This window comes from Podarcis cretensis (assembly GCF_951804945.1).
Source record: "Podarcis cretensis genome assembly, chromosome: 4".
NCBI lineage: Eukaryota > Metazoa > Chordata > Lepidosauria > Squamata > Lacertidae > Podarcis > Podarcis cretensis.
In genome coordinates, this window is record NC_137173.1 from 41,140,298 (window position 1) to 41,165,302 (window position 25,005).

General features: G+C 38.5%; 1 protein-coding gene across 3 annotated transcripts in view; it reads left to right on the plus strand.

The window, feature by feature from the left end:
- The window catches only part of EPHA6 (EPH receptor A6), a 347,761-nt gene that overhangs the window by 67,379 nt on the left and 255,377 nt on the right, over positions 1 to 25,005 (plus strand). For all 3 annotated transcript variants that reach the window (XM_079974767.1, XM_079974768.1, XM_079974769.1), the window contains exon 3: positions 15,269 to 15,932. In XM_079974767.1, the coding sequence (XP_079830893.1) occupies positions 15,269 to 15,932 (664 nt within the window). The remainder of the gene's footprint in view (positions 1 to 15,268; positions 15,933 to 25,005) is intronic.

Here is a 25,005-nt window from a genome sequence, read left to right on the forward strand (position 1 = left end):
TCTTGACTACTTCAATCAGAAACCATAATTTGTGTGTTATTGTAATGAAACAGAATCTTCTGTGTTAAAGAACAGGACCTATTTATACAATCAGCAGAATCAGGTGGTAAAGCTTTTCACAGATTGCAAGACTTCAGGTTGCTGATGGGAGAATGCTCCCCCAAAAACTTCTTCAACAGTGATGAGAAGCACATGAAGAAAGAATCAGTACAGTCTTCTCCTTGAGTTTTTTATGAGGGATAAACAGCCTGAAGTGATACAGTCCAGTTGATTATCATGTGATTCTACTAATCATCTTACTTCATTCTGCGTTTGACAAAATGCAAGTTACACATTTTTGTTAATTCTTATCCTGGAGACATATTTTAAAATATAGTTTCACTTTACCATTTGATAAGCTAAAATACCATTTTAGAAAAAAAATGTGAAAATATTGCAGCAACCTTAAAATGGTTAAGTTTATTTTGCTTTTTTTGTTTGAGCCCAAGTACTGATTTGTCTCCACTATGTCATTCCAAATAACAACTCCCGTTTCATTACTGTGATTTAAATTACCCAGAGACCTGAACGATTCTCTGCATCATTTTTTATGCTAAAGTTAAACATGTTCCATCTATATTTATGCATACTTTGGATTTGCATTTTTATAAGCAACTTCTATTCTACTGGAAAGTGGATCAAGACACTGTGTGTATAGTGTGTGTGTGTGTGTGTGTGTAAAGTCTTGCAATGGAAGCTCCTGTTGAACAATAAGCAAGGGAAGTTCCAAAAATGTTTTATTTCCTCTGAGTTAACCTTCGACTCAACCTTCAGAGATGATTCTCATGGAGTTAAAAACAAAACTTTATTACCCGTGCCCAATAGACTAAAGGTTGTTTTGCTTTTTTCCCCCTTCTATTTTCATACCATGCTAATGATTTTCACCTCAGTGAATTTTAATTAAGGAAAAATAACTAGCTAGCTTGATAGCTCATCATACTGATGTGTGACCATGTGAAGTCTACTTGTGAATATATACTGGTAATGGAGATAGGAATTTGGCCACTGCAAAGACAGAAGGAAGCTATTTTTGCTGCAAGGGGAAAAATAGCCTATCCACATTCCTTCAATTAAAATACCATTCAGTATTAATGGCCCCAGTGAGAAAAGTTAATGTTAAGTTTAGGCAATCAGTTCAAGCTATTGGTTGTGGAAGAGTGGGCATGTGAGGAGCACGAGCAATGGCTATACATCCTTATGGAGAATGCATAGGTATGATCTGTATTTGAGAATGTGCAGCCTGGATCTAATCCACAATTAAAGACATGAGAGAGCAGTTTCTGAAATAATTTATATAATGGAATCTGGAAACTGTAGTACTAGAAAAGCCTTAGCAGCCCATTGAACAAATTTGCCCAGTTTCATGCACAGCTATTTTGAAATGCAATTAAGTGTTTCTTTTATAATATAATAACCTGTAGTTATTGCACAAAAATGTAGAGCACTCTCAAAAAATGTTTTTTAAAAATTATTTAAAATATATGAATGTCTAAAGTTACCAATGTGCAAAACAGAACTAATTGACCAATTGCTGTGCTTTTTATCAAATATCTGTTGTAGTTGTATCTGTTTTAATTTATGCTGTGAGAAGACTTGGCTGTACTGGGACAAAGTGGGATAAATAAATAAATTGTATATGACTTGGAGATGGCTCAAAATGAGAAGGAGCAGTTCATTATTGTTTCATTGACCTCAAAATTCCCTATCTGGGTCCATCTTTCTTCCCTTGGGGGTGCCGAAATAAATTCATGTCACCGTAGAATCAGACTTGACAAAAATTACCACATTGGAAAATGCCCTTGCCTCTCAAAGGAGGGGGCACAAAAGTTTAACATATTGCACAGTTGGCCAGGTTATATCCATTTTCTAGCCAGACCACAAATGCATGTTTGCACCATTGGCTGGCTCCAAATGCCCCTCTCTCTCACTCTCCTTTTAAAAAATAGAAGTTATGGACATCATAGAATCAGAGATACAAATCAAAATTAGCAAGCACTTTTTGTCACCATATGCAGTTGTTTCTCAGTCTGCCCCTGTTTACCTTGAATAATACTGGAAAATAAACTGCAACTTGCACTCTCCTGTAGTCGAAAGCAGCTGTCTGAGAACCCAAATTGACCTTATTGTGTGTTAAGTGGCATTTTCCTATTTGTTTGGTAGTGCCTAGGTAACCAACAAAACCAGCTTTCACATTATTTTGAGCCTTTTTAACTCTCCTGCAGACAGAAACAGCTGTAGTCAGAACACAAGGATCTTTCATTGTGTCACCAAATGGCTTTTTCCTGTTTTGCTTGCAAGTGCCTACGCAACCAACCAAAGCTAGCTTCCTCGTTATGCTGAATCCTTTCTCAAGCTGTCATTCCATTCCCTATGTACTCCCTGTTCCCCAAGCAAACCACAGACTAATCTGTGAGATATGACTGATAAACTCTCTGAAATATTTCTCCTCAAAATACTTGCTTAGTATCACAGTTTTGTGACTCAGCATCTCCAATATGTGGCCTTTGATGAGACCCACATATTCCAGGGCACAAAGGATATTTCATGATAGTCAAAACTATAAAATTAGAATGCCTTATGAATCAGCCCTTATTGCTGCAAATAATTGTGGCCAATGTAACATGAGAGAAGAATGTGCACAGAGAAAAAGATGGAATATCTATTCCCCCATTTTAATTGTTTGTGGGAGTTGTCATTACATCTTCAATATTAAGTTTTCATAATTTGCAGTTGTGGTTTCTCTTGCTTTGTAATAAGCACTGCCTACACAAAATAAAAATCTGACTGGTTGATATCTTCTATGAATATTGTTTCTGCTAGGCATTGTTCATACAGGATGAGACCACTATTGTGAGTTGATTGTTTCACAGATTAGTTCAACTCATAATGTATGAATGGGCCCCCTGAGGATTCGTGTAGTGTTGCAAATATTTCTGAGTCATTAGCATACAGAAGACCTGTGACAGGATGAGATCACATATAAACAGAACATAAAATAAAAATGCTGCAGACAGCAAGAGAAAGAAAAAACAGAGGCCTGAATACTTGAAAGAGATGCTGTCAGAAAGTATATCACAAGATGTGTGAAGAGATTTTAAGAGGTTGATCAACAGAGTCTAAAGAAGAAAAAAGATGAGAATGAGATGTGGGCAGGAAGAACTTTAATTAAAACCTTGGAGCATTTGTGTTATATTGAAAATGTCAGTCACATAGAAATAAATTTTGGGTAATATGTGACAGCAAGGAGAAGCTGAAGGTCACTATTTCTAGTCTGTGTTTTAAGATCTGCAGTATATCTCTGGTGCTTTATAATACAGTGATATATTTATTTCATTTGTGTTTTGCTTTGCATACAGAGAGTTCAATGGTCTCATTTGTAGGAACAAGCCAGTTGCTTCATTCTACTTTACTTCAATGTTTCACTGAATATTTTTTCTCTTGATGGGAGAGAGTCATATGTAGCCAAAGATTTACAGTTCAATGGTCTCATTTGTAGGAACAAGCCAGTTGCTTCATTCTACTTTACTTCAATGTTTCACTGAATATTTTTTCTCTTGATGGGAGAGAGTCATATGTAGCCAAAGATTTACAGTGGTACCTCGGGTTAAGTACTTAATTCATTCCGGAGGTCCGTTCTTAACCTGAAACTGTTCTTAACCTGAAGCACCACTTTAGCTAATGGGGCCTCCTGCTGCTGCCGCACCGCCAGAGCACGATTTCTGCTCTCGTCCTGAAGCAAAGTTCTTAACCCAAGGTACTATTTCTGGGTTAGCGGAGTCTGTAACCTGAAGCGTATGTAACCTGAAGCGTATATAACCTGAGGTACCACTGTACTATCAATATGTTTATAGGCCCAAGAGTTTGTTTCTTAGCCCAACCTTTCATAACTTTGTCAGTCTCTCCATAAGTAACATTATACTTTGATTTATGAGAATATTCTCTTCAATTCTTGTTTGTGCTTCAAGGCATTTTTCCCATTCTCCTTACTGCTGCCTCTTCCTGAAATATTTAGATGGGTAAATTCAACTAATTGTGGCCCACATAACATAGTGGTATGTATGTATGTATGTATGTATGTATGTATGCACAATTCTGAGTCAGCTTCCAGGATACACATTTTAAATGATGCTTAAGTCAACATCAACACATTTTTTTAAAAAAAAACACACCTTAAGATGTTGTATAAGCCCTCTTTCTCTCTACCTTGTAATGTTTACATTCCTTATAGCATACTGTTGGAATTAAATGAGACCTTTGTGGTGTGGTGTGGTGTAGCAGCTAAGAGACTGATCTTTGAATCTGATTTGACTCTCAGCTCTACCTTAACTCATTAGGTGAGTGAACCTACAAAGTTGTTGTAAGTCTTAGAAGTCATATTCATGAAAAGTGCTTTGAACACCAAAAAAACTCTGTACAAATGTTAAGCATTATTAATGATTGTACTGTAGTAGTATTAGTAATGTTGTTGGCGAAGCCCATCAGGAAGAAGAGCTAAGGTTTTAACTCTATTGTTTTGTATAGATTTCAGATCCGGTGTCCGCTCTGGGGCATTTTACAAGCTGCGGATCTCACTACTGTTCAAATTGAATATGAGTCACAGATTTTTAATAAGATGTAGGAATTACATTTCAGAATATTTTATCATGCAGACAAACTATCTCCAGAGCTTAAAAAAGAAATACTAGCAATACAAAAAGAAGAACCCTGAGTGTAGAAATGCCTGTTCAAGCACATTTGGCTACAAGCCTATAAAATGTCATTGCTAAAGAATGTCACTAATATAAACTTTTATTTTAAATCTTTAAAACTGGAAAGTGCAAACCATAAGAAAAAGTCTTAAATTTCATGTAATCCCTCTTTAAAGAGGCAGTCAAAATTACTGTGGTAAATATATTGTATTCATATTTATTTTAAGAAAATCATGAAGATATAAATTATTAGGATTATCATAGTTTTGGGATTATAAACTGTTCTTACGTTGAGAAGATTTATTGTGAAGATTTGGGTTCTTCAGTATAGCCAACATAAGCTATAAAATCAGTTCTCCAAATATCCATTCGGCATTTTGTTTTTCTTCAATACAGTCTTGCCCTCATTTATGTATTTTGTACAGTCTCCATAGTTTCATGGTATTTTAAAATGCTTCATTGGTTGCAAGATACTGACCTTAATATAGCAATATTTACAGTGCAGTAAATATTCAGGTCTCATTCATATGTGCAGCAATCCATATATGTGGTTTCTTGAAACTATGTAAACAAAGCTACACATCAAACCCTAATAGTGGCTCCATGGATCTTTTGTTCATGGATTTGTACTGGTATGACTAAAACTGCCCAAAATATATGGAGCACCTTTCATACCCATAAGGATGGAATTTACTCAGTTTTGACCTTACCCTCTGAATTTTTTCTACTTCTTGTCTTGACCCTGATGAGAAGCGAGGTTGTTTCCCCCCAGTTCCATTTAAAATGTGAACATTTTTCACAGATTGTATTTATTATTATACGTATAATATTAAGCACATATTATACACATATATGCATGTACATCAGGTTCCCTAAATTTACCAGCATATAAACAGATCCATACAATGCATACTACTTGATAAAAATACATGTGAATTAATGCTTATATGCTCTAGGAATATAGTCTCACGTAGAGCTTGACTTTTACTCATATACAATATACTTATTTTTTTGTATATAATTTTGCATATGGGCTTTTTAAAAAGACAATTATCCCTGACAGTGCACAAGCAGCTCAGGCATAAGCAGGTAAGAGAGCGAATCAATCGATAGTGTATACTTAAAAAATGCACACTGCCTCTCAGTTTCCTTTAATTATCAAAGAAAACAAATTCCACAGCCTGTCAAGCTATTTTGTTCCATTGCTGAACCAGTCAAGGTTAGAAAGATCTTTGCAATGCATTTCATTCAAACCCAGGAAACAGCAGTTGATATAAACATAGAGGAGGTGTTAATAAATTGAGCATTTCACTCAAAATGTTTCTTCTTGTTGTGATTCTTTCTCTCTACCAACACACTTAAATTCATAAAAATTTCATGCTCTATTTAAGTGAAGGACAAAATAGTGCTGACTTCAGCTAAGTTTATATACAAAGTTTCCCATGCAGGCCAATAAATGTCAGTTCTGATGTTTCAGCAGAAGTTTCATATCATGTTTAAATAATAGTTCTCTAACCCAGCCTTTGGAATGTTCCCCCATGCAAAAATACACTCAAAGTAAAATCGCTAGCATATGCTTCATCAGAATTCTGCATGTGTTAATAATATCATAGTACTTCTGTCTTCCAACTGTGGATCTGACAGTGAAAAATTCAGTAAAGGTAAAGGTAAAGGTACCCCTGCCCGTACGGGCCAGTCTTGACAGACTCTGGGGTTGTGCGCCCATCTCACTTAAGAGGCCAGGGGCCAGCGCTGTCCGGAGACACTTCCGGGTCACGTGGCCAGCGTGACATCGCTGCTCTGGCGAGCCAGAGCCGCACACGGAAACGCCGTTTACCTTCCCGCTGGTAAGCGGTCCCTATTTATCTACTTGCACCCGGAGGTGCTTTCGAACTGCTAGGTTGGCAGGCGCTGGGACCGAGCAGCGGGAGCGCACCCCGCCACAGGGATTCGAACCGCCGACCTTTCGATCGGCAAGCCCTAGGCGCTGAGGCTTTAACCCACAGCGCCACCTGCGTCCCGCAGTACAGCAATTCAAAAAAATTCAGTACAGCAATTCAAATTTGTTTATGCAGAGGTTTCACTATAGTAGTTCAAAACAGGAGTTTAGAAATGTGCAGAAGATTTGCTGTGGGTGTAGAGTCCAACTGAACTCTGTACTCAGCAGATGGGCAAGTCTTATACTTGGCTACACTCCATATGGAGTGTTTATCTTCACAGAGTAGAAGGATAATACTTTGCAAAGTATTAGAATTTGCAAAGCATTTTGTACATTATGAAGGGCACAGGAATGACAAGCCATAATTTTGTGTTCCATAAGTATAGGCATGTTAGTCTGCTACAGCAAAAGTAGAAATGATTCATACCTTAAATATGAAAATATTTATTACTGTGGTGTAGGCTTTTGTGGAGTATAGTCTACTTCACTGATAAAGTAATTAGAGTGCCATACTGAGAAACCTTTGGGACTTGGGTTACTTGCTATCCTATGAGAATAAAATGGGAATGGGGAACAACTGTGCATTGCACTGAACTCCTTGGAGTAGTTAATTAACAGAAGAATTCAAGAAATTATTTCAAAAGTTGCTTATTTACATTTAAATTACCATATGCAAATTTTATCCATAATTTTTGTCTTTTTCAATTATGCATATGCTATTCATTATGTGATGTGTAAGTAGGCACAATAGATCTAAGAGTGGTTTGGTGATGAACCCTCTGCCTTTTTGGTGGCCTTCGCCCACTTACCTCTCTGGACTAATGTCCCATTTTAAACAAGTTGCCAGCCAAATGTGTTGTAGAGGTTGTCAAACCATCATTAGTTTGGTTTGGAGACAGTGGCTAGATACTAACTTACATTAAAATAAATTAGTTATCCATCATTTATAGATACCCTTTGCATTTTTTTACTGTTTGCCTTGAATTCAATAGAGATTATCCATATTTGATAGCCCTCACCACCATTTTATCCTTTAAATTAGTCATTATTTAAATTTGGAATCCTTTCTTTCCTCATGAAGAATGGAGATTTGCACTATTAACTAAATGCCTAGTAGCAGAATTCAAACCTCTAATTTCTGAAGTTCAAACCAGGATATTGGTTCAAAGTGATATTTAAATAGTTTTCATGGAAACTATCCCATTAGGAGGATGACAGTTCAACCATTTTTCTTTTTGGTGAGAAAGAAGCACATTGTAACTTTTGGCTTTAAAAGTAATTCCCTGCAGCAAGACAATTCCATGCTTAAGCTGTTCAAATTCAAATTATTACAGTCATTGTGTTCTACTTTACTTTTCTACTTCCTTTTAAAAAGAAGAAAAATATTTTAAATCAAACTTTTTTGGAGTAACTACATAGCTGTCACAAATTGTAATCACATTTCTCATTGAGGCTATAATCCTAAACATCATTTCTGGGTAGTCTATTGAAGTCAGTGGAACTTGTATCCAAATAAGCAATCTGTCTACTATCTGATTAAATTTAGAGCAATTCTTTTTACTTTAAACAAGTCCAGAGTAAAGGATGGGAAATTGTAGCCTTAGTCTGAAAAAAATTCACAATAATTGCTGCATAGATCCTTGGGTTCAGAATTGTCGTTGTCATACTGGATGAGTCAGGTGCAGCCAACACCATTTTTAGCATTTTGGCATATCAGATACATAGGCTTGTGATGGCTCTAATACATATAATGTAATGATTTGGTGGTTCTCTGCTCCTCACATGCCTGCTCCTATATCTGTTTTTGTGATGGATGGCTTCATATGATAGAACATGCACACATTCGCAAGCACCCATGCCAAAATAAACTTGGTTGTGTTAGTACTGGTTGTTGCATGCCACCCCAATCTCTGAATGGTGTGAGGCTCCAGGCCTTACCCAAGATTTGTGTTTCCTTTTACAAATGAGGCACAGTGGAGACTGTGATGCCTTTATTATTGTTGTTATTTAGTCATTTAGCTGTGTCTGACTCTTCGTGACCCCATGGACCAGAGCACGCCAAGCACTCCTGTCTTCCACTGCCTCCCGCAGTTTGGTCAAACTCATGCTGGTAGCTAGGGGAACACTGTGGTTTATTTGCGTATACTGCATATACAACCTGAGTCTACGATGGAGAGGTTTCCAAGAGGGTCTCTTGCTTTCCCGTAGGCACAACAGCCTTGGATTAAAATCAGAAATCAGACATGTGTTCTGTCTCCTTCTTACAGCCTGTCCCAGTTTTTGCCAGCGCATCACTGCCAATTTTCATCCTAAAAATTCTGTCCTTTTGTCTCCTACTTACTGCCTCTCTAGAGGAAGGAGGGGCTCACACCCCCACTGCTGTCCAGCACAAAGTAACTGCTTTGTTAATCACCCACCTCCCTTCCCCCCTTGTTTCCATAATGACTCGGTTATTAACAAGCTTTGCTCCCCTAATAACCCGTAACAAACTGATGAGCGATCACCAGGTTGGCCTGCCTTGTATTTTTAACATAAGAGATTTGTAATGGTTTAACTTCCCAAATCTTGATTAAGTCTACCTTTTATTGGACCCAGGAATTTAGGGTGTCACACACCCCATAAACTGGTAACAGTATCATGGGTTGGTTTGCAGTGTTGCCACAATGCATTGGAAAATCTGGTAAGTGCCTTCTGGACAACATTTCCTGACTGCATTTCCTAAACATGCAAAACCAAACCAAAATACACTTGCATAAAACCTTTGCCTCTAATATAATCAAAAAGAAATCCATACAGTTTTTCTTATAAGGAGCTAATGCCTACTATGGGCTGCTTAGTTTTCAAAAGCATCTATGCTACAGTAACATTCAACAGACTTCCAATCTTTAATGGCAAATATATAAACTATTACTTACTTAAAATCAAAGAGCTTGAAGGAATGTCAGGTATTGTCTAGGTACATACAAATGCGGAGACAGGATTCCCTGTAATTAAACCTTCTCTGAAAGAACACTCCTTGGCATATCTTTAAAAATATTTCTTATAGGAGATTATCTGTGGGCCACTATGTTATATGTTACTCTTGGATTCAGAGTAAATGTGCAAGATTGTATATGGAACAAGTACTTAGGGTACCAACATTGGAAGGGAGGTAGGATGGAACTTCTAGTTGACTTGAATATGCACCTCGGAGTGCTTTGTGTAGCATATCGTGCACTACAGCATCTTATATTTTTTGAGTTATAAGCTTCAATAAAAAAATTCAAAAAAAGAACCAATTCTAAAAACAAAAATGAGGTGAGCAGCATAATTTATAAATACTATGCTTATAGAGGCACCATTTGGGTATGTGTATTTTGCCTCCAGCCAAGCAGACACATAGGCTGTACATGTACACATCATTCATAATATTTTGGAAATACTTTCTTTGTGCAAAAAAACAAGAGAGTGGAAAATAAAAAGTAGCAGAAAAACTCTGGCTTCATTAACTTATTCCTCAACAGTATTCATCAATTCTTACTTGTATTGAGAAACATTTGCTAATTGCCACCTTACCATTCCTATAGCTCAGATCCACTGCCTGCTGCTTCTCTCTGTGGCAAAGACTAAAAACAGTGAATTCCATTATCTTTAGTGCAGTTCTTTAAATATTTGAAAGTAGATCTATCCTCATTTCTCATATTTAATGTAGTATTAACATATTTTAAAAACTTCTCTTTCATTTCTTCATGGATGTGTTTGCACACATAGTCAGTGAATCCCAAGTCATGGACCCAACTGTACATTTGTGGTCAATAATGGCTATAAATGGTGAGTTTGGGTCTAACCAGGCATTCTGAAGGCATTCAATATTTGTCTTAAATTGAATTATCCATTGTTTCCAATTCCAAGTAATCATAGATGAAGGCAAACTTAGGTTCTTTATGCATGTCCAAATTTGTTCTTTTTTGATTAAGTGAGACTAAATCCCTGCCACCTCCCTTTCAAACATTATTCTTTAGAGAATTATGTTTGCATTTCAAATAAAAAATGTATTCAGTATGTTCGACTAACTTAGCACATGCTTTTATAGTATCTTTCTGCCTTCTCAGCTTTCTGACAGGTAATAAGAGATTGTGGGTTATATATTTGTTTATTAACATTGCTATTCAAGTTGTACCACTAGAAAAAAATGATATTATGTCTGCTTCTGTTGTACATTTATAAGCATGAAATGCTCCTCTTGTGAAATTTTGTCATCTGTAAAAGCTGCTACTGTAGAACAATGAGAAATTGACATACTTTATATTGAGGTCTGTTCTGACTTTAAACAGACACGTGCATAGTATTCGAACACAGTTATTGTTCTCGTAAACCAAATAATGTATTTTGGAGCTTGCTTGCATGTGTATTTTAAATAGGCAACACTAATTAGACAAGTTACAGAATCTAATTTAAGTTTTGGGAAATAGGAAGTATGCTGCAAACATTGTGCACAAGAACTATGAATAAATAGCTGCACTTGTAATTCCTACTAGCAGGGCACATTTGGAGGACATGAACATACAAAATAAAGAAATTCTAATTTGAGTATGTTGGAAAGGCAGAGCTGTGTGAAATCTATATACTTATAGATATTTTTAAAACTTTATTTTGATGTCTCTAGGGCTGCCTTTTTCAACCTTTGGTCCACAGATGTTGTTGTAGTTCATCAGGGGACCCAATATTGAGAAAGGTTGTTATAGTGTATGTAGATATGCATGCAAACAACTTTTATTCCATTTTCCTCAGAACAATTGCACAGCAAATATGAAAAACTGTAAAAGTTAGTAATAGACATTATGGAATTTTATAACAGTAAGAGGAAGAACTCTGGTAGTTGAAGTGGTATTTATGAACAGATGCTCATCTTTGTGGTATATCAATCAATATACAGACAGAATGCTACTCATCTATTGCCTGTCTCAAAGGCCTTTGTAGCTCACATGCTTAGTATTAGTGATTTTCTTCCTCAGGTGCAACGGTGCACACATTTGGAGGCTTTGTTTCTATAGGAGTGGTTAGAGCAAACATAATACGTTCTGTTGTACTGCATCTGTTGTCACCTTCAATGGCTATAAACGTACTGTATTTTTCGCCCTATAGGACGCACCGGCCCATAGGACACACCTAGTTTTTTTGGTGGGGGGGATAAAGAAAAAAAAATTATCCCCCCCCAGCTGCGGCTTCAGCGCGCCCCGCGCTTCGGGCAGCAGGCTGCTATCCGCAGCCTAGGGAGCCCTGTGGGAACTCCCACGGGCTCCCCAGGCTTGCTGATAGTTTCCCGAAGCCTGGAGAGTGAGAGGGGTCGGTGCGCACCGGCCCCTCTCGCTCTCCAAGCTTCAGCGAAAGCCTGCATTCGCCCCATAGGACGCGCACAGATTTCCCCTTCATTTTTGGAGGGGAAAAAGTGCGTCCTATAGGGCGAAAAGTACAGTAATAGGTTTTTCTCATTCCCACATGGAGAGTCATGTTTGCTTCCAGTTGCTAAGCAGGAAGAGTTAGCAGGAGGCAGGGACTTATTTGCCTCAGATTAATGGGTCTTCTCATGGTCAAAACCTAAGATGGTGCCATGCTTTCCCCCTATTTAATTGTTGCAGCTGCATTGCCATAGCACAGCTGACAAAAAAGAATTGCACTAGTAGTTCTCCTTTTTGGTGGCAGGCCAGTGTGGGCTGAAACTGATTGCCTATGAAAGCTAATTGGGAACTTTTTCCATTATTGCCTCTTGCTTTGTGGGTCTTTTCTCCTTTTCTGAAATACTTATGAGTAGAGCAGTCCGGCCTCTGGATCTTTCATGCTGGAGGAGGGTTGGATACTTCTACCTAGTTTAGTCTGGCTGTTCCCAGCTTACCCATAGGGAATAGACAGTGCAAACTGCCAAAATAGGGTGTACTGGGGCAAGGAGGAGGAGGAGTTCAAATAGGCAAGGATCTGCAGGACCCTTAGCCAGTAACAAGTTATGCTGAGAGACCTAATCTTGGTCTGTTTGCTGTTCAGGCATGATCACTTCCTGTGAAATTGCGGGTGTGCCTCATATAACAGTCCAAAGGATTTTAAAGAAATCTCTCAAGGACCAGTTGGTCTGCTGCAAAGCAGCAGAGGCTCATGAGTGTGTGCACATGTGTCCACATGGACCTCTGTGCATTCTGGGGCCTTTGGAGTGATGTAGCTTCAAAAAGGTTTACGGCAATATTCTATGCCTCCTTCAGGGTGCTCTTCCTTCCTGGGTGAATTTGTGTATGAGGCTGTGGAAAGCATAGCTTTATGATAACTTTCTCCCCACTTTTAAATAAAGACTCTCCTTCATGTGTGCATGTGTGTGCATGTTTAATGACAGTGAAGATATTCAAATTCATGCTGGAGTGAAATACAAATAAAGTGGAATTTCCTCATTTTCCTTCTGTATGGAGAATAGAGCGGTATGATTAGTTTCCTACATGACTATACTTTGGCACAGCTGTAGTATTCAGATCTGCAGCTAATATGTATGCCTAGAAGTGCTATCTTCCGATGCATTATTTAACTTTTTGCATATAGTATGATCTTTTATTTATTCTGTGTAAACTTTATTCTTCATGATGATGTTCTTACATATATTATCCATAATAATCCACTCAGTACTGCTGGCTTGTTGTACTGTATTTATCTTTACTATCTACTCTGCAAGTGTTTGCAGAGTAATAGCAAATAAGTTCAAATTTTCTTTTGAACGTACAGATATGAAATACACTGATATTCTCAGTGTCAGGGTTATAACCATGACTTAGATTTCAGTCCTGAATAAATCTAATTGGATAAAATATATGTTGATTTAAAATAAGACTAAAGGGTTATTCATATCTGTGTGTCCGTCATATGAAGTACAGTCTTCACATGACAATTGTGCCACATCAGTTTCATATGGAAAGTCACCTGTTCATATTGCTCTGATAAGAGAAGCTTGATCCTGGAATATAGCATGACAAACAAAATACAGGAAACCTAATATCCCTGCTGTTGCTATGGCTCACTTTTCACATGAAGGTCATTTTAGACAAATGCCTTCCCATATGAAAGTAAGTTATAGCTTGTATGTGCAAACTGTACACATATATTTGGTGCCTGCTTGCAAATGTGTATTGAGGTTCAGTAACTTAACAGGCTGTTTATTAAGACAAATCCCGTTTACCTTTTCAACTGTGAGGCCACAGTTGTGGCGCAGTGCAGCTGGCTGTCATTGCTGGGGCTTCTCTTCCCACACACCTCAACAGCCATGGGGATAATCATTTCCTCTCCTGTTCGCTGGGGTGGGGGGAAGGGGTTGAATTTTTCCCGCCCACAAATCTAGGAATTGTGGGTGGGTTTTGAGCACATTGTCAGGGGGTGGATCCAGTGGCGCAGGAAGGGGGGTGCGGTGGATGTGGGACACCCCAGGGGTCATCACTGAGGGGGGTGACAAAATGGCAAAAATATGTGTTTTTGGAAAAAATAACTCCCGCACCCACTGCACCCCCTTCTTACGCCACTGTAGGAGCACTCTCCCCTCGAGTGATTTCCAGAAACCAGAAGTATTGCTGCCTCCAACTTTTCAGGCAGAACACAGCCTTTATGGTTAGTAGCCTTCGACAGCCCTCTCCTCCACAAATCTGCCCAATCCAGAGGCATAGCTAGGTGAGGCAGGGGGCACTGGGCACCACACCGCAGGGCCTGCAGCATGCCTGAGCTACGCATCTCTCCTGAGAGGGAGGGGGCGGGCAGACTGCCTGCAAGCTCCGTGCTGCTTTTTCGAGCAACGCAGGGCTTGTGTCTGCCCACTGCCTCAGCCGCCCTACAGCTGAGGGAAAAGCTGCAGAGAGACTCCACGCAGCACGCCCTGCCTTGGCTCACCCTGCCCCCATGGGCAGCTCTCTCTCTCCCGGTTGCAAGGATCCTAGGGGAGGGGCTTCTTTCTGAATGCCCAGACAAGGGCTGAGGGGTGATCCTTAAGAATTGGTCTTATTCAATGTACCATATTTTTCAGTGCATAAGACTAGATTTCCCCCCTAAAAAAATAATGTCAAAAATTTGGTGGGCGTCTTATAAATAGATATATCTCCCCCCATTTCCCTAAATCTGAGTCCCCCAAAATAGGGGGCATCTAATACATGGGGGCGTCTTATAGACGGAAAAATACAGTATGTCATAGGGCAATCCAAACCCAAGATCAAACCCCAATTGTAATCAGCCAGCAGACTGACTGGATGGTTCAGGATAACCCTAAGCCTACTTACATCTGTAATCAATAAACGCTGTGGCCTGTTTTGATCCCAGATCATCCACTTAGGTTATTTTTTGCTTCTCACTCCCCAGCTTCAGGGGTGGTGTGCTCACTGCACCTGGGCACGCAACTGAATATTAATACACATTATTGTGTGGTTCAAAGTCATCTAGAGGAAAATAAAATAAGAATCATTAGAATTATAATAGCCTGATCCTTAATATGCATCTGATTTCAATATTTGTGTTGGTTTCCTTTCAATTTTAAGGTCAGTATCTATACTGGCAACAATTGAAAGTGTGGATAAAGATTTATTTATTTTCATGAATTGTATTTTCTTTTCAGTGGGATGCTATAACAGAAATGGATGAATATAATCGCCCCATCCACACTTACCAGGTATGTAATGTTATGGAACCCAACCAGAACAACTGGCTTCGTACAAATTGGATCTCCCGTGATGCAGCTCAGAAAATTTATGTGGAAATGAAGTTTACACTGAGGGACTGCAACAGCATTCCATGGGTACTGGGAACATGCAAGGAAACATTTAACCTCTACTACCTGGAATCAGACGAATCCCATGGAATTAAGTTCAAGCCAAACCAGTATAGTAAAATTGATACTATTGCAGCTGATGAGAGTTTTACTCAGATGGATTTGGGTGATCGCATCCTTAAATTGAACACAGAAGTTCGTGAGGTGGGACCAATAAACAGGAAAGGGTTTTTTCTTGCTTTTCAAGACATTGGTGCGTGCATCGCTTTGGTCTCTGTCCGCGTTTACTACAAAAAGTGTCCTTTCACTGTTCGGAATTTGGCTATGTTTCCTGACACTATTCCAAGGGTTGATTCTTCATCTTTAGTGGAAGTACGAGGTTCCTGTGTGAAGAGTGCTGAGGAGCGGGACACTCCAAAATTATACTGTGGAGCAGATGGGGATTGGCTTGTTCCTCTAGGACGATGCATCTGCAGCGTTGGGTATGAAGAAGTGGATGGTTCCTGCCATGGTAAGATCATTGTTCTTAATTAATTCCAGGGCACTTTTTGTTGTTTTACCACTTGGCCTGTCATCCAGGTTTCACTGAACTTAATGGTGAAAACAGTTTTAATAGGAGATGGATTGAGCTCATGATCTATTTTACTGTTGTATGTTGCTCAGGATATATTCAAATCAGAACAGTTTTCAACTAAGAATACAGAATGTGCATGTTCAGGGAAAACAAAGTTGCTTACTTGTAATAAATTAATGGGTAAAGCACAATAGTTTTTCGTTTGTTATGAAGAATACAAAATTTAAGTTGCTGCATGAATACCAAATATGATTAATTCAAAGGAAGATTAAAGTTTTACTGCTATGTAGCTGAGGATCAGAGTATCATAGAATTGTATAATTGGAGGGGATCCTGAGGGTGATAAATAAATTCATAAGTGTGAAACTATACAATATATAAAGGCAATATTTGTCTTTAAAGCACTACATATTGTATAAGATAAAATAAGCAGTTACTTCTGAGAAAGGAAACCGCAGATACTTTGCATGAATACTAAAGAACAGGTAGATGGTACATCCCAAGTATTGTATGGGAGGTCACTGCAAAAAAATTTCTGCTGCACAGTTACTTTGGTACTAGTTATTTCTGTGTTCTTTCTCACAGAAACAAATGCTCAGTGTAAATCATTACAGTGTGATCACTATATTTGCAAGTGCATGTAGAAAAGATTGAAATGTATATATTGTTAGTAAGTTGAGGCTATAAATGAAGGCTTTTGACAATTGAGTATGAGGGAATTTATTTGCGTCTCAGTATAGTACCTCCCCATTTCAGGTTAAGCAGTGGACTAGGGGGAAAAATAGCATTCTCATATTTGGGCATGTGAATAAATCTTCATATATTTTAAATATATATAAATAGAAATATATATATTAAGTATTTTATTTTATTTCTATTTGATTGTTTGTATAAATTTGTGAACCACTTTTTAATACCAATACTTTTGGGCAGCTTACATCCATGAAAGAAAATGATAAAAACATGCAAACAGATAATGCTTCTGTGATGGGTATCTACCTAGATAACCTGTTTAATATGACTAATAATTACAAATAATAAATATATGTTCCATTAAACTTGGGCTTAAATAGAAGAAGCACATGGCTTATGGAATGTCCATCTTTTTGGCCCAACCAGCCACCACAGCTTGACCTAGCATTCAAAATAAACAGATAAGATAGCTCTGAGCTTAATGTTCTTGAAAAACTCTTTGATTAAAGTTCTCATAAGAGCAAATTAAAGTTGTGTAGTAATGCTAGTACATTAATCTGGAAATGCAAAATGTAACCACATTATTATTTGGGTTTGGGCGAGGTGGTAGGACAGTTAGAACATCAGTTAGCCCATGAATTGTGTCCAAAATATATTAATAATTTCTCATATAAAGAGTAGAACTATCATCTAAATGCTCCATGGCCAATTATAAATCTATATATTAGTCCCCCACCCCACCTCTCATGTACTTTTTGACTGTGTATATTCAATAAGAGGATAAGGTCTGTTACAGAACCAAGAATGCCTAGGCAGAAGCATAATGAACTTAAAGTAGAGTACCTATAAGCATGCTTATTCAACTATTTCTATTTAATTGCTTAGAGGGTGGGAAATTAAACAGATCGTGTTGTAAGATGACTATTTTAGTAGTTCCTCAGTTCGGCTTCCTATAGAGACAAGTGGTTTTATGAATTATTCTCGGGGGTGAATTGCATTTTCATACGTCTGTACATCTTTGAATGGCTGTTCTAGGTTGGTGCTATATTTGATGTGTTTTAAAATTCTACACAACACATTTGTGTCCATGCATGTGTAAATGAGTTCTAAAGTAAGCTGCAAGATTAAGAGCACTAAAAATCCTCTCCTGTCTGCCAAATGTTTTTTTAAAAAAATGAACAGTAACAAAGAACTGCTCAAATCTTCTGGTTCAGTTGTCAGTCTCTGTATAAGCAATCAATTGCCTTGCTCTACAGTGATTGGAAACGTGGTCTGGAAATGTCTGGAAAATATGCACAGCAGTAGCAGACCATACAATCAAGAGCTGTGTGACCAGTGTAGTTCAAGAAAATGGCTTGTCACCTAGGACTGGTATGGGAAACCAGCTCTTATCCTCTGAGCCAGAGCAGCTGCAGGCCAACAGAACTGCTGTGTCAGTCCTTGGAGCAGCCCCTTCTTAATGCAAGTTTGAAAAATCCTCTGTATGACCTTGTATTCTGACATTGTCAAGAGTGTCTCAGCACTAAATGCCCTAGCTTGGAAGACCTAGATAGAGGATAACAAGTATGTGTAAAACTAGACTGTTGCAGAAATGTAAAATGTACATTCATTGCTTTTGCTTCTGGATCCATGTGCCATGTGGCCCCCAAAAGGTTTCCCGAAGGGAATGTGGCCCTTGGTCTGAAAAAAAAAATATCTATCCCTGGTATAAACAATTAGAGGCTTTTAGAGACGATTATTACCAGCCATTAAGCATCTTAATTCCTCTTTTGAAAAGTAAGTGTTTTCCGGAGATAAACCTTTCATCAGGAGCACCTGCTTGTATGGGGATATATATTGTTGCTTAGGACAGCACATTTTAATCACTAGGTTAAAGCTTTAGGGAGGAAAGCTTTGGAGATAGAAACTTTGGGAGACCGTGTTCTCCTTCATGGAGAGCACGGGTTGTGGTGGGGTTAATACGACACCTCACTGTTGCCGGACGGGTTAGTTTGGATGTCCACCGTTGTGATTGGGCTCCTCTTGTTATTGGTGAGAGTTTGATGTTGCCAATTACGGATTGACAGCCTTAGGTTATATATTCTCTGTGCGCAGCGTGGAGCTTCCTCTTTTCGCTGTGCGCATCTGATTAAGCAGTGGAGAGAAGCATTTCTTTCAAAAAAACGGTTGTATTGCTCCTTGCTGATACGTTGAATTTATACTTCTATTTCTTACGTTTGTACCTTCCTTCCTTTTCTTTCTTTGTTCTGTCCATTCTTTGCTTTACCCTTATTTAGAATCCTACCCTCACCCCTTTTCCCCTCCCCACAGGCAAATTTTAATCAGTGGCACTGACAATTAAGCTGTACTTATTTTTAAAACTGTTTTTGTGGTTGTTGTGTTATAGGGAGTGATAAAGAAAATATCAAGTAAGACCTTTTCCTATAGCAATGATTGGTATCTTTTTCTACATTAAGTTTTAATTTATCTTGTTCTTTTCTAGTTTATTTAAAATATATCTATATTTAGGTTTGGGTAATATGTAAATTTATTTAAATTTAATCTTTCAATTGTTTAAAACAGGGATGGGCAACCTGTAGCCCTCCTTGATCAATCTAGTTGGGACTAATGGGAATTGGAATTCAGCAACATCTGGATCCCCCATCCCTGGTTAGAAGGCAAGGGATCAGCTAAAAATTATTTCAAAGCCGACAGCTGACATTTTTCAGTTGAAAATGTGGAAAATACTCTGTACACACTCCATTATTGCTATACCTTAATTCTAAACTCATACATGCTTCTAATATTTATAATACAGTGGACTTATTTAAGACATAAAACTTCATCTAATCCTAAATGAAATGAAAGCAGCACATTGTACAGCATTGATTTTTTGCACACACACAAAATCCATATCCAAATTTATAAAATAGGAAGCTATTTCCTTTTTACTTGTAGTCATTAAAGGTAAAGGTACCCCTGCCCGTACGGGCCAGTCTTGACAGACTCTGGGGTTGTGCGCCCATCTCACTTAAGAGGCCAGGGGCCAGCGCTGTCCAGAGACACTTCCGGGTCACGTGGCCAGCGTGACATCGCTGCTCTGGCGAGCCAGAGCCGCACACAGAAATGCCGTTTACCTTCCCGCCGGCAAGCGGTCCCTATTTATCTACTTGCACCCGGAGGTGCTTTCGAACTGCTAGGTTGGCAGGCGCTGGGACCGAGCAGCGGGAGCGCACCCTGCCGCAGGGATTCGAACCGCCGACCTTTTGATCGGCAAGCCCTAGGCGCTGAGGCTTTAACCCACAGCGCCACCTGCGTTACTCGATGATAAAACTGTGTTTTCCTCCTGATGTTCATTGCAACATGAAGCCACTGCCATTCTCTTTTCCTGGCAAACATGCCTGTGTGTTACATTACATCAGGGGTCAGCAACCTTTTTCAGCCATGGGCCGGTCCACCGTCCCTCAGACCATGTGGTGGGCCGGACTATATTTTGAAAAAAATAATGAACGTATTCCTGTGCCCCACAAATAACCCAGAGGTGCATTTTAAATAAAAGGACACATTCTACTCTTGTAAAAGCACGCTGATTCCTGGACCGTCTGCAGGCTGGATTGAGAAGGCTATTGGGCCATATCCGGCCCCTGGGCCTTAGGTTGCCTACCCCTGCATTAGAGCAAGAAGCATGCATTGCTACAGTTTTAAGAGTACATTTTTGGGCAGCAACATGAAGAAGAAACATGAGGTACAGAAACCTAATAAAAGGCAAATATGAAAATAATGAATGAGTGAGAATGCAGTGCCTAAGTAATGCTTAAATCTGGAAACATCATCAGTCTAGGATTATAATTACATTTTATAAAGTATCATTTAATGCCATAGATATGGTAATATCTCTAGGAAACAACATAAAATCAAAATCAGACTTCTAAGATGATCATCTGTACTTTCATTGGAGTAAGTTATTAGTGCCTGCCATATTTTTATCTAAACCACATAATAATGCCTATTTTCCTTTGGGTTAGTGATTAACTATCAAAGCATTATGCTGAGAAATATGCTTTCAAAATCAGTAAAGGATTTCCTTTTGAATAATGTAGCTTGGGAAGTGCAACAAAGTTCATACAAGACCTAATTCATATTAAATCGCAAAAGCAAGCACAGATCTTGGGGATCATTAAGAGATCATGTTTATTTTCTTAAAATACTTAAGAAACATTTTTTTGCAATACAAAAATACATTGTTGAAATAAGTACTTGCAAGTATTGTGAAGTAAACAAACTAGCCACAAATTAGTTAAAACTCAGAGTAATAACTCTTCGGTTGTTGACAAGATCTGCATTCTCCCTGGGATGTTTTGATTCCAATACAGTACAAATTTCCTTCATTGCTCCATAAAAATGGGCACTGCTTTATTGCTGCTTTCACATGACTTAGTGATAGGCACTTCTTATTTCCTGCTCCAAATGTCTTTTTATGATTGCATGGAACTTTTCCTGGCTTTTACTATGATGGTTTTGCACATGCCAACAAATTCCCTACCAGCACCGTATTTCCATTCCTTACACATTTTCTCAAGCCATTTCAAGTATTATCTTTGATGTACATGGAAACCTTGAGTACAAAAGTATAATTTCTTGGATATTTCCCATATCTGGATTGGCTGCAAATGCCACAGGCTGGATCTTTGTAACAAAACTGGGATTGTACTGTCTCTCTCAGTGTTGTTGGGACATCTATTTAATGAGGATGACTTTCATGTGGATGCTGCAAAATACTGAGTTCAACTGCTACGAGGAAGCATCCTCAGTCCACTAAACAAGCCAATTAGCTCCTAACCTGGGAAGGATTAGCAGTCTTTTCTTCACCCACAGGGCAAAGCAGTGAATCTCCTACTTTTCTATTGCAGCAAAACTGCATTCTGTCCATATTAGCTTCTTCTTTTAAAAAATAAATAAATCCAAAATCACTAAATATGAATTGAGATTGGCAACAGAATTCTAATCAGCTCTTGAGTATTTCCCCAAGACTTTGTCTTGACTACACTTCAATCCAGTAACTACTCCAATCCAAGACATGAAATAATATAATTCACATTATGCATTCCCACTTGTGCTTTTTAGAGAACAAAATTATAATCAAAATATGCAGATTGCTTCTTTTCTGGACTTTCCCCCCTGTATCTCTGCAAGCATTATTTCCTTCGTGTACTACACTAGGTGGCAGTATTCTAAGACCTAATCAATTACTGTACTTACAACAGAAAAGCATATATTGACCAGGCCTTTGAAGATGATCAGCTAAATCAATGTTGTTTTCCTCATGCTGTAGTATTGTTAGTATTATGATTGCTTCTGATTTGATTTTACTTGATGTTTTAGTTAAAGCCTTTTAGACGGACATTTTCATATAAACTTCTCTGGGACCATTTGGAGAAGGGTGGGCTATAAATAATAAATAATAATAAATTAATAAATAAACTTCAGATGTTATTGCTTCCCTCTTTGCTTGTCTTAGACTGCTAAGCAGAGCTAGAAAATTAACGTTTATAAAATTCTTTATTAAATCCAAGATGAATTCTACATCTATACTAGAATGCATCCTTTCCCTGCAGAAGGTCCGAGATTCCAGCAATGGCATAGACTGTTTTTATAAAAGAATCTGATAAAATGTAATGGAATATATTCCTGCCTGAGACACCAGAAAGCTGCTGGTAATCAGAGAAGACAACATCAGGTTCAAATAATCTGACCTGGCATAAGGTAGCTCACAATGTTCCTAGAGTTCAGAATTACCCTTTTACACCCACCCACAAAGTTAACACATCACATATATCTAGGTCAGCACTAATCCAGTATGTCTCCTAAGCAGACATTAGATCAAGTCAGCACAAAAAAGTTTTGCACCACTCTTTATCTCTTCCCCCACCCTTTTTTAAATGTAACTAGATCTGACTTTCACACCTGACCTGGATCTCCCATCAGAGACAAGGGCTATAATCTATTATATATACTCACTTGGCTTCTGTCCGTGTGGAGTGTCACACAGGCTGGACCCATCTCATTCTCTACAGTTTTAGGGAACAGTGCCCTGTGAAATACAACTGTGTGCAGAAAGTAAATGCCACTCGCGTGGTTCTGTGTACACACAGTAGAAGCCCTTAGCTCACATAACACCCTGTAGTCGAAACAAAATTAAAAATTTCCTTCCAGTAGCACCTTAGAGACCAACTAAGTTTGTTATTGGTATGAGCTTTCGTGTGCATGCGGACACAATTTTTTTATTTTGTTTCGACTACGGCAGACCAACACAGCTATCTGTAACTGTAACACACTGTAGTCCTCAAATGAATGCAAAAACACTTTACCAGAGTAATTTCCTCTCAATATGTAATAATCTTTCACTGCCTTCACTGAGATTATCTGTAAAATACTTTTTGACTTGTATGATGTTGAGATTTTATATTATAACAATGGAATACATTAGAAACTGGAACTCATCAAAATAGTACTGAAGGAGGAGGAGGAGGAGGAGGAGGAGTTTGGACTTGATAGCCCACCTTTCACTCCCCTTCAGGAGTCTCAAAGCGGCTAATCTCCTTTCCCTTCCTCCCCCACAACAAACACTCTGTGAAGTGAGTGAGGCTGAGAGATTTCAGAGAAGTGTGACTAGCCCAAGGTCACCCAGCAGCTGCATATGGAGGAACAGGGAAGTGAACCCAGTTCGCCAGATTACGATCCACCTCTCTTAACCACTACACCACTACTGGGAAAAGTCTCATTCCTTAAATCTTTGAGCTTGTCATAGCACTGGAGGACATAGCAAAAGGGTCAAACTTGTTTTGATGGCAGGACGATGACCTGATGAGGACAGTCTTTAAAACTTCTAATTTGAAATTGATGTAACCCACAAAGTAAATGTTCCTAGGAGATAAAGATGGATATTTGAAACTTATCTTTTGCAGTTTGCGCTAACCAAGATATTCACTCTATCTGCAGAATAAATTATGTAAAATAAGTCTCCTACCTACCAGTAAAACATCTAACAGCGTCGAAGACTGCACTTGAAATGTCTCTCTTTTAAAGAAGTGTTACTTCAAAGGGATAATGATCAAAGTGTGCATAAATTCCCAAAGGATATCAGACTGTATGCACAGAAGGATTTTACTCTAAACACCAACAATGAATGCTTAGTTATTTGGAATCTACTTATTTTATAATAGTCTCTATGTATGTAAAATGTCTTAATTTTGCTATGACAGCTTGACTATATTCCCACAAGCTAAGTATTTCAAAACTGATCCTACATGTATTCACAGACAAGATGAAAGTGTTAATTCTAATTAAAATGATGTACAGTCCAATAGCATCAATAATAAGTCTTCATTTGGAAAAAGTTACAGAAATATTTTGATAACTTCCAATGTGGGTCAAACATTTATGCTCCAATTGTTTTTTTCACAAACCATTCTATTTCTGGGACAATGAAATCTTTAACAGAATCTTTCGGGTTCTTTAAGGAATTGTACCTCAGAAGACATTTGTATTTATAGCAAAAATGTGTTTAAATATTCTTTTTTTATTTGGGTGTTTTGCTTGTGTTTTAGGCTGCATGGTTCATAAATGTTAAAATACCAAAAATAAAATTGTAACAGTTATATAATGATAATAACTAGTATTATTATAAAATATTCCTACGTTGTAATTTAGAACAGTGTTTCCCAACCGGGGGCACCAGGATATTCCAAGTTTGTTTGTTGGTTTGTTTCCAACAGGAGGGGGCAATTGCTGAGGCTCCAGTTTTGACCACTGCTTGTAGCTGCTGCCAGTGCTGGGCCAGGTGGCAGCCTGGGCCTGACTCTGCAAGATATGGGGTGCAATCCACTCCAGCGCCTAGCAAATCGGGGCCTTCAGATGTTGCTGAGGAGCACAGCGCCCGTCGGCAGCATCAGCCTAGCTCTGCTAGGTGCGGGGTGAAACCTTAGCCTAGCTAAGCAGGGTGGTCTGGTGTTGCTGACTTGCATCTAGTAAATAACTGTCTACTCAGAAGAAAGCTGCACTGAGTTCAGTGGGCCTTATGTCCGGGTAAATTTGTGTGGGGATATAGTGTTTTATCTAGGCAGCCAGGGCTCCTTCAGATGACAAGATCTTTTGCACCGTCAGTGAGGACCACTTGCTTTTAAAAATTCTCCTATATATACAGAACTCCCTGTGCCCCTTTTGCAGACCCTCCAAGTGTCCCTATTTTCTAGGGACAGTTCTGGATTTACAGAAGTTGTCCCAGTCTTATTTGATCCTGGAATGTCCTGCTTTTCCTTAGGATGTCCCTATTTTTATT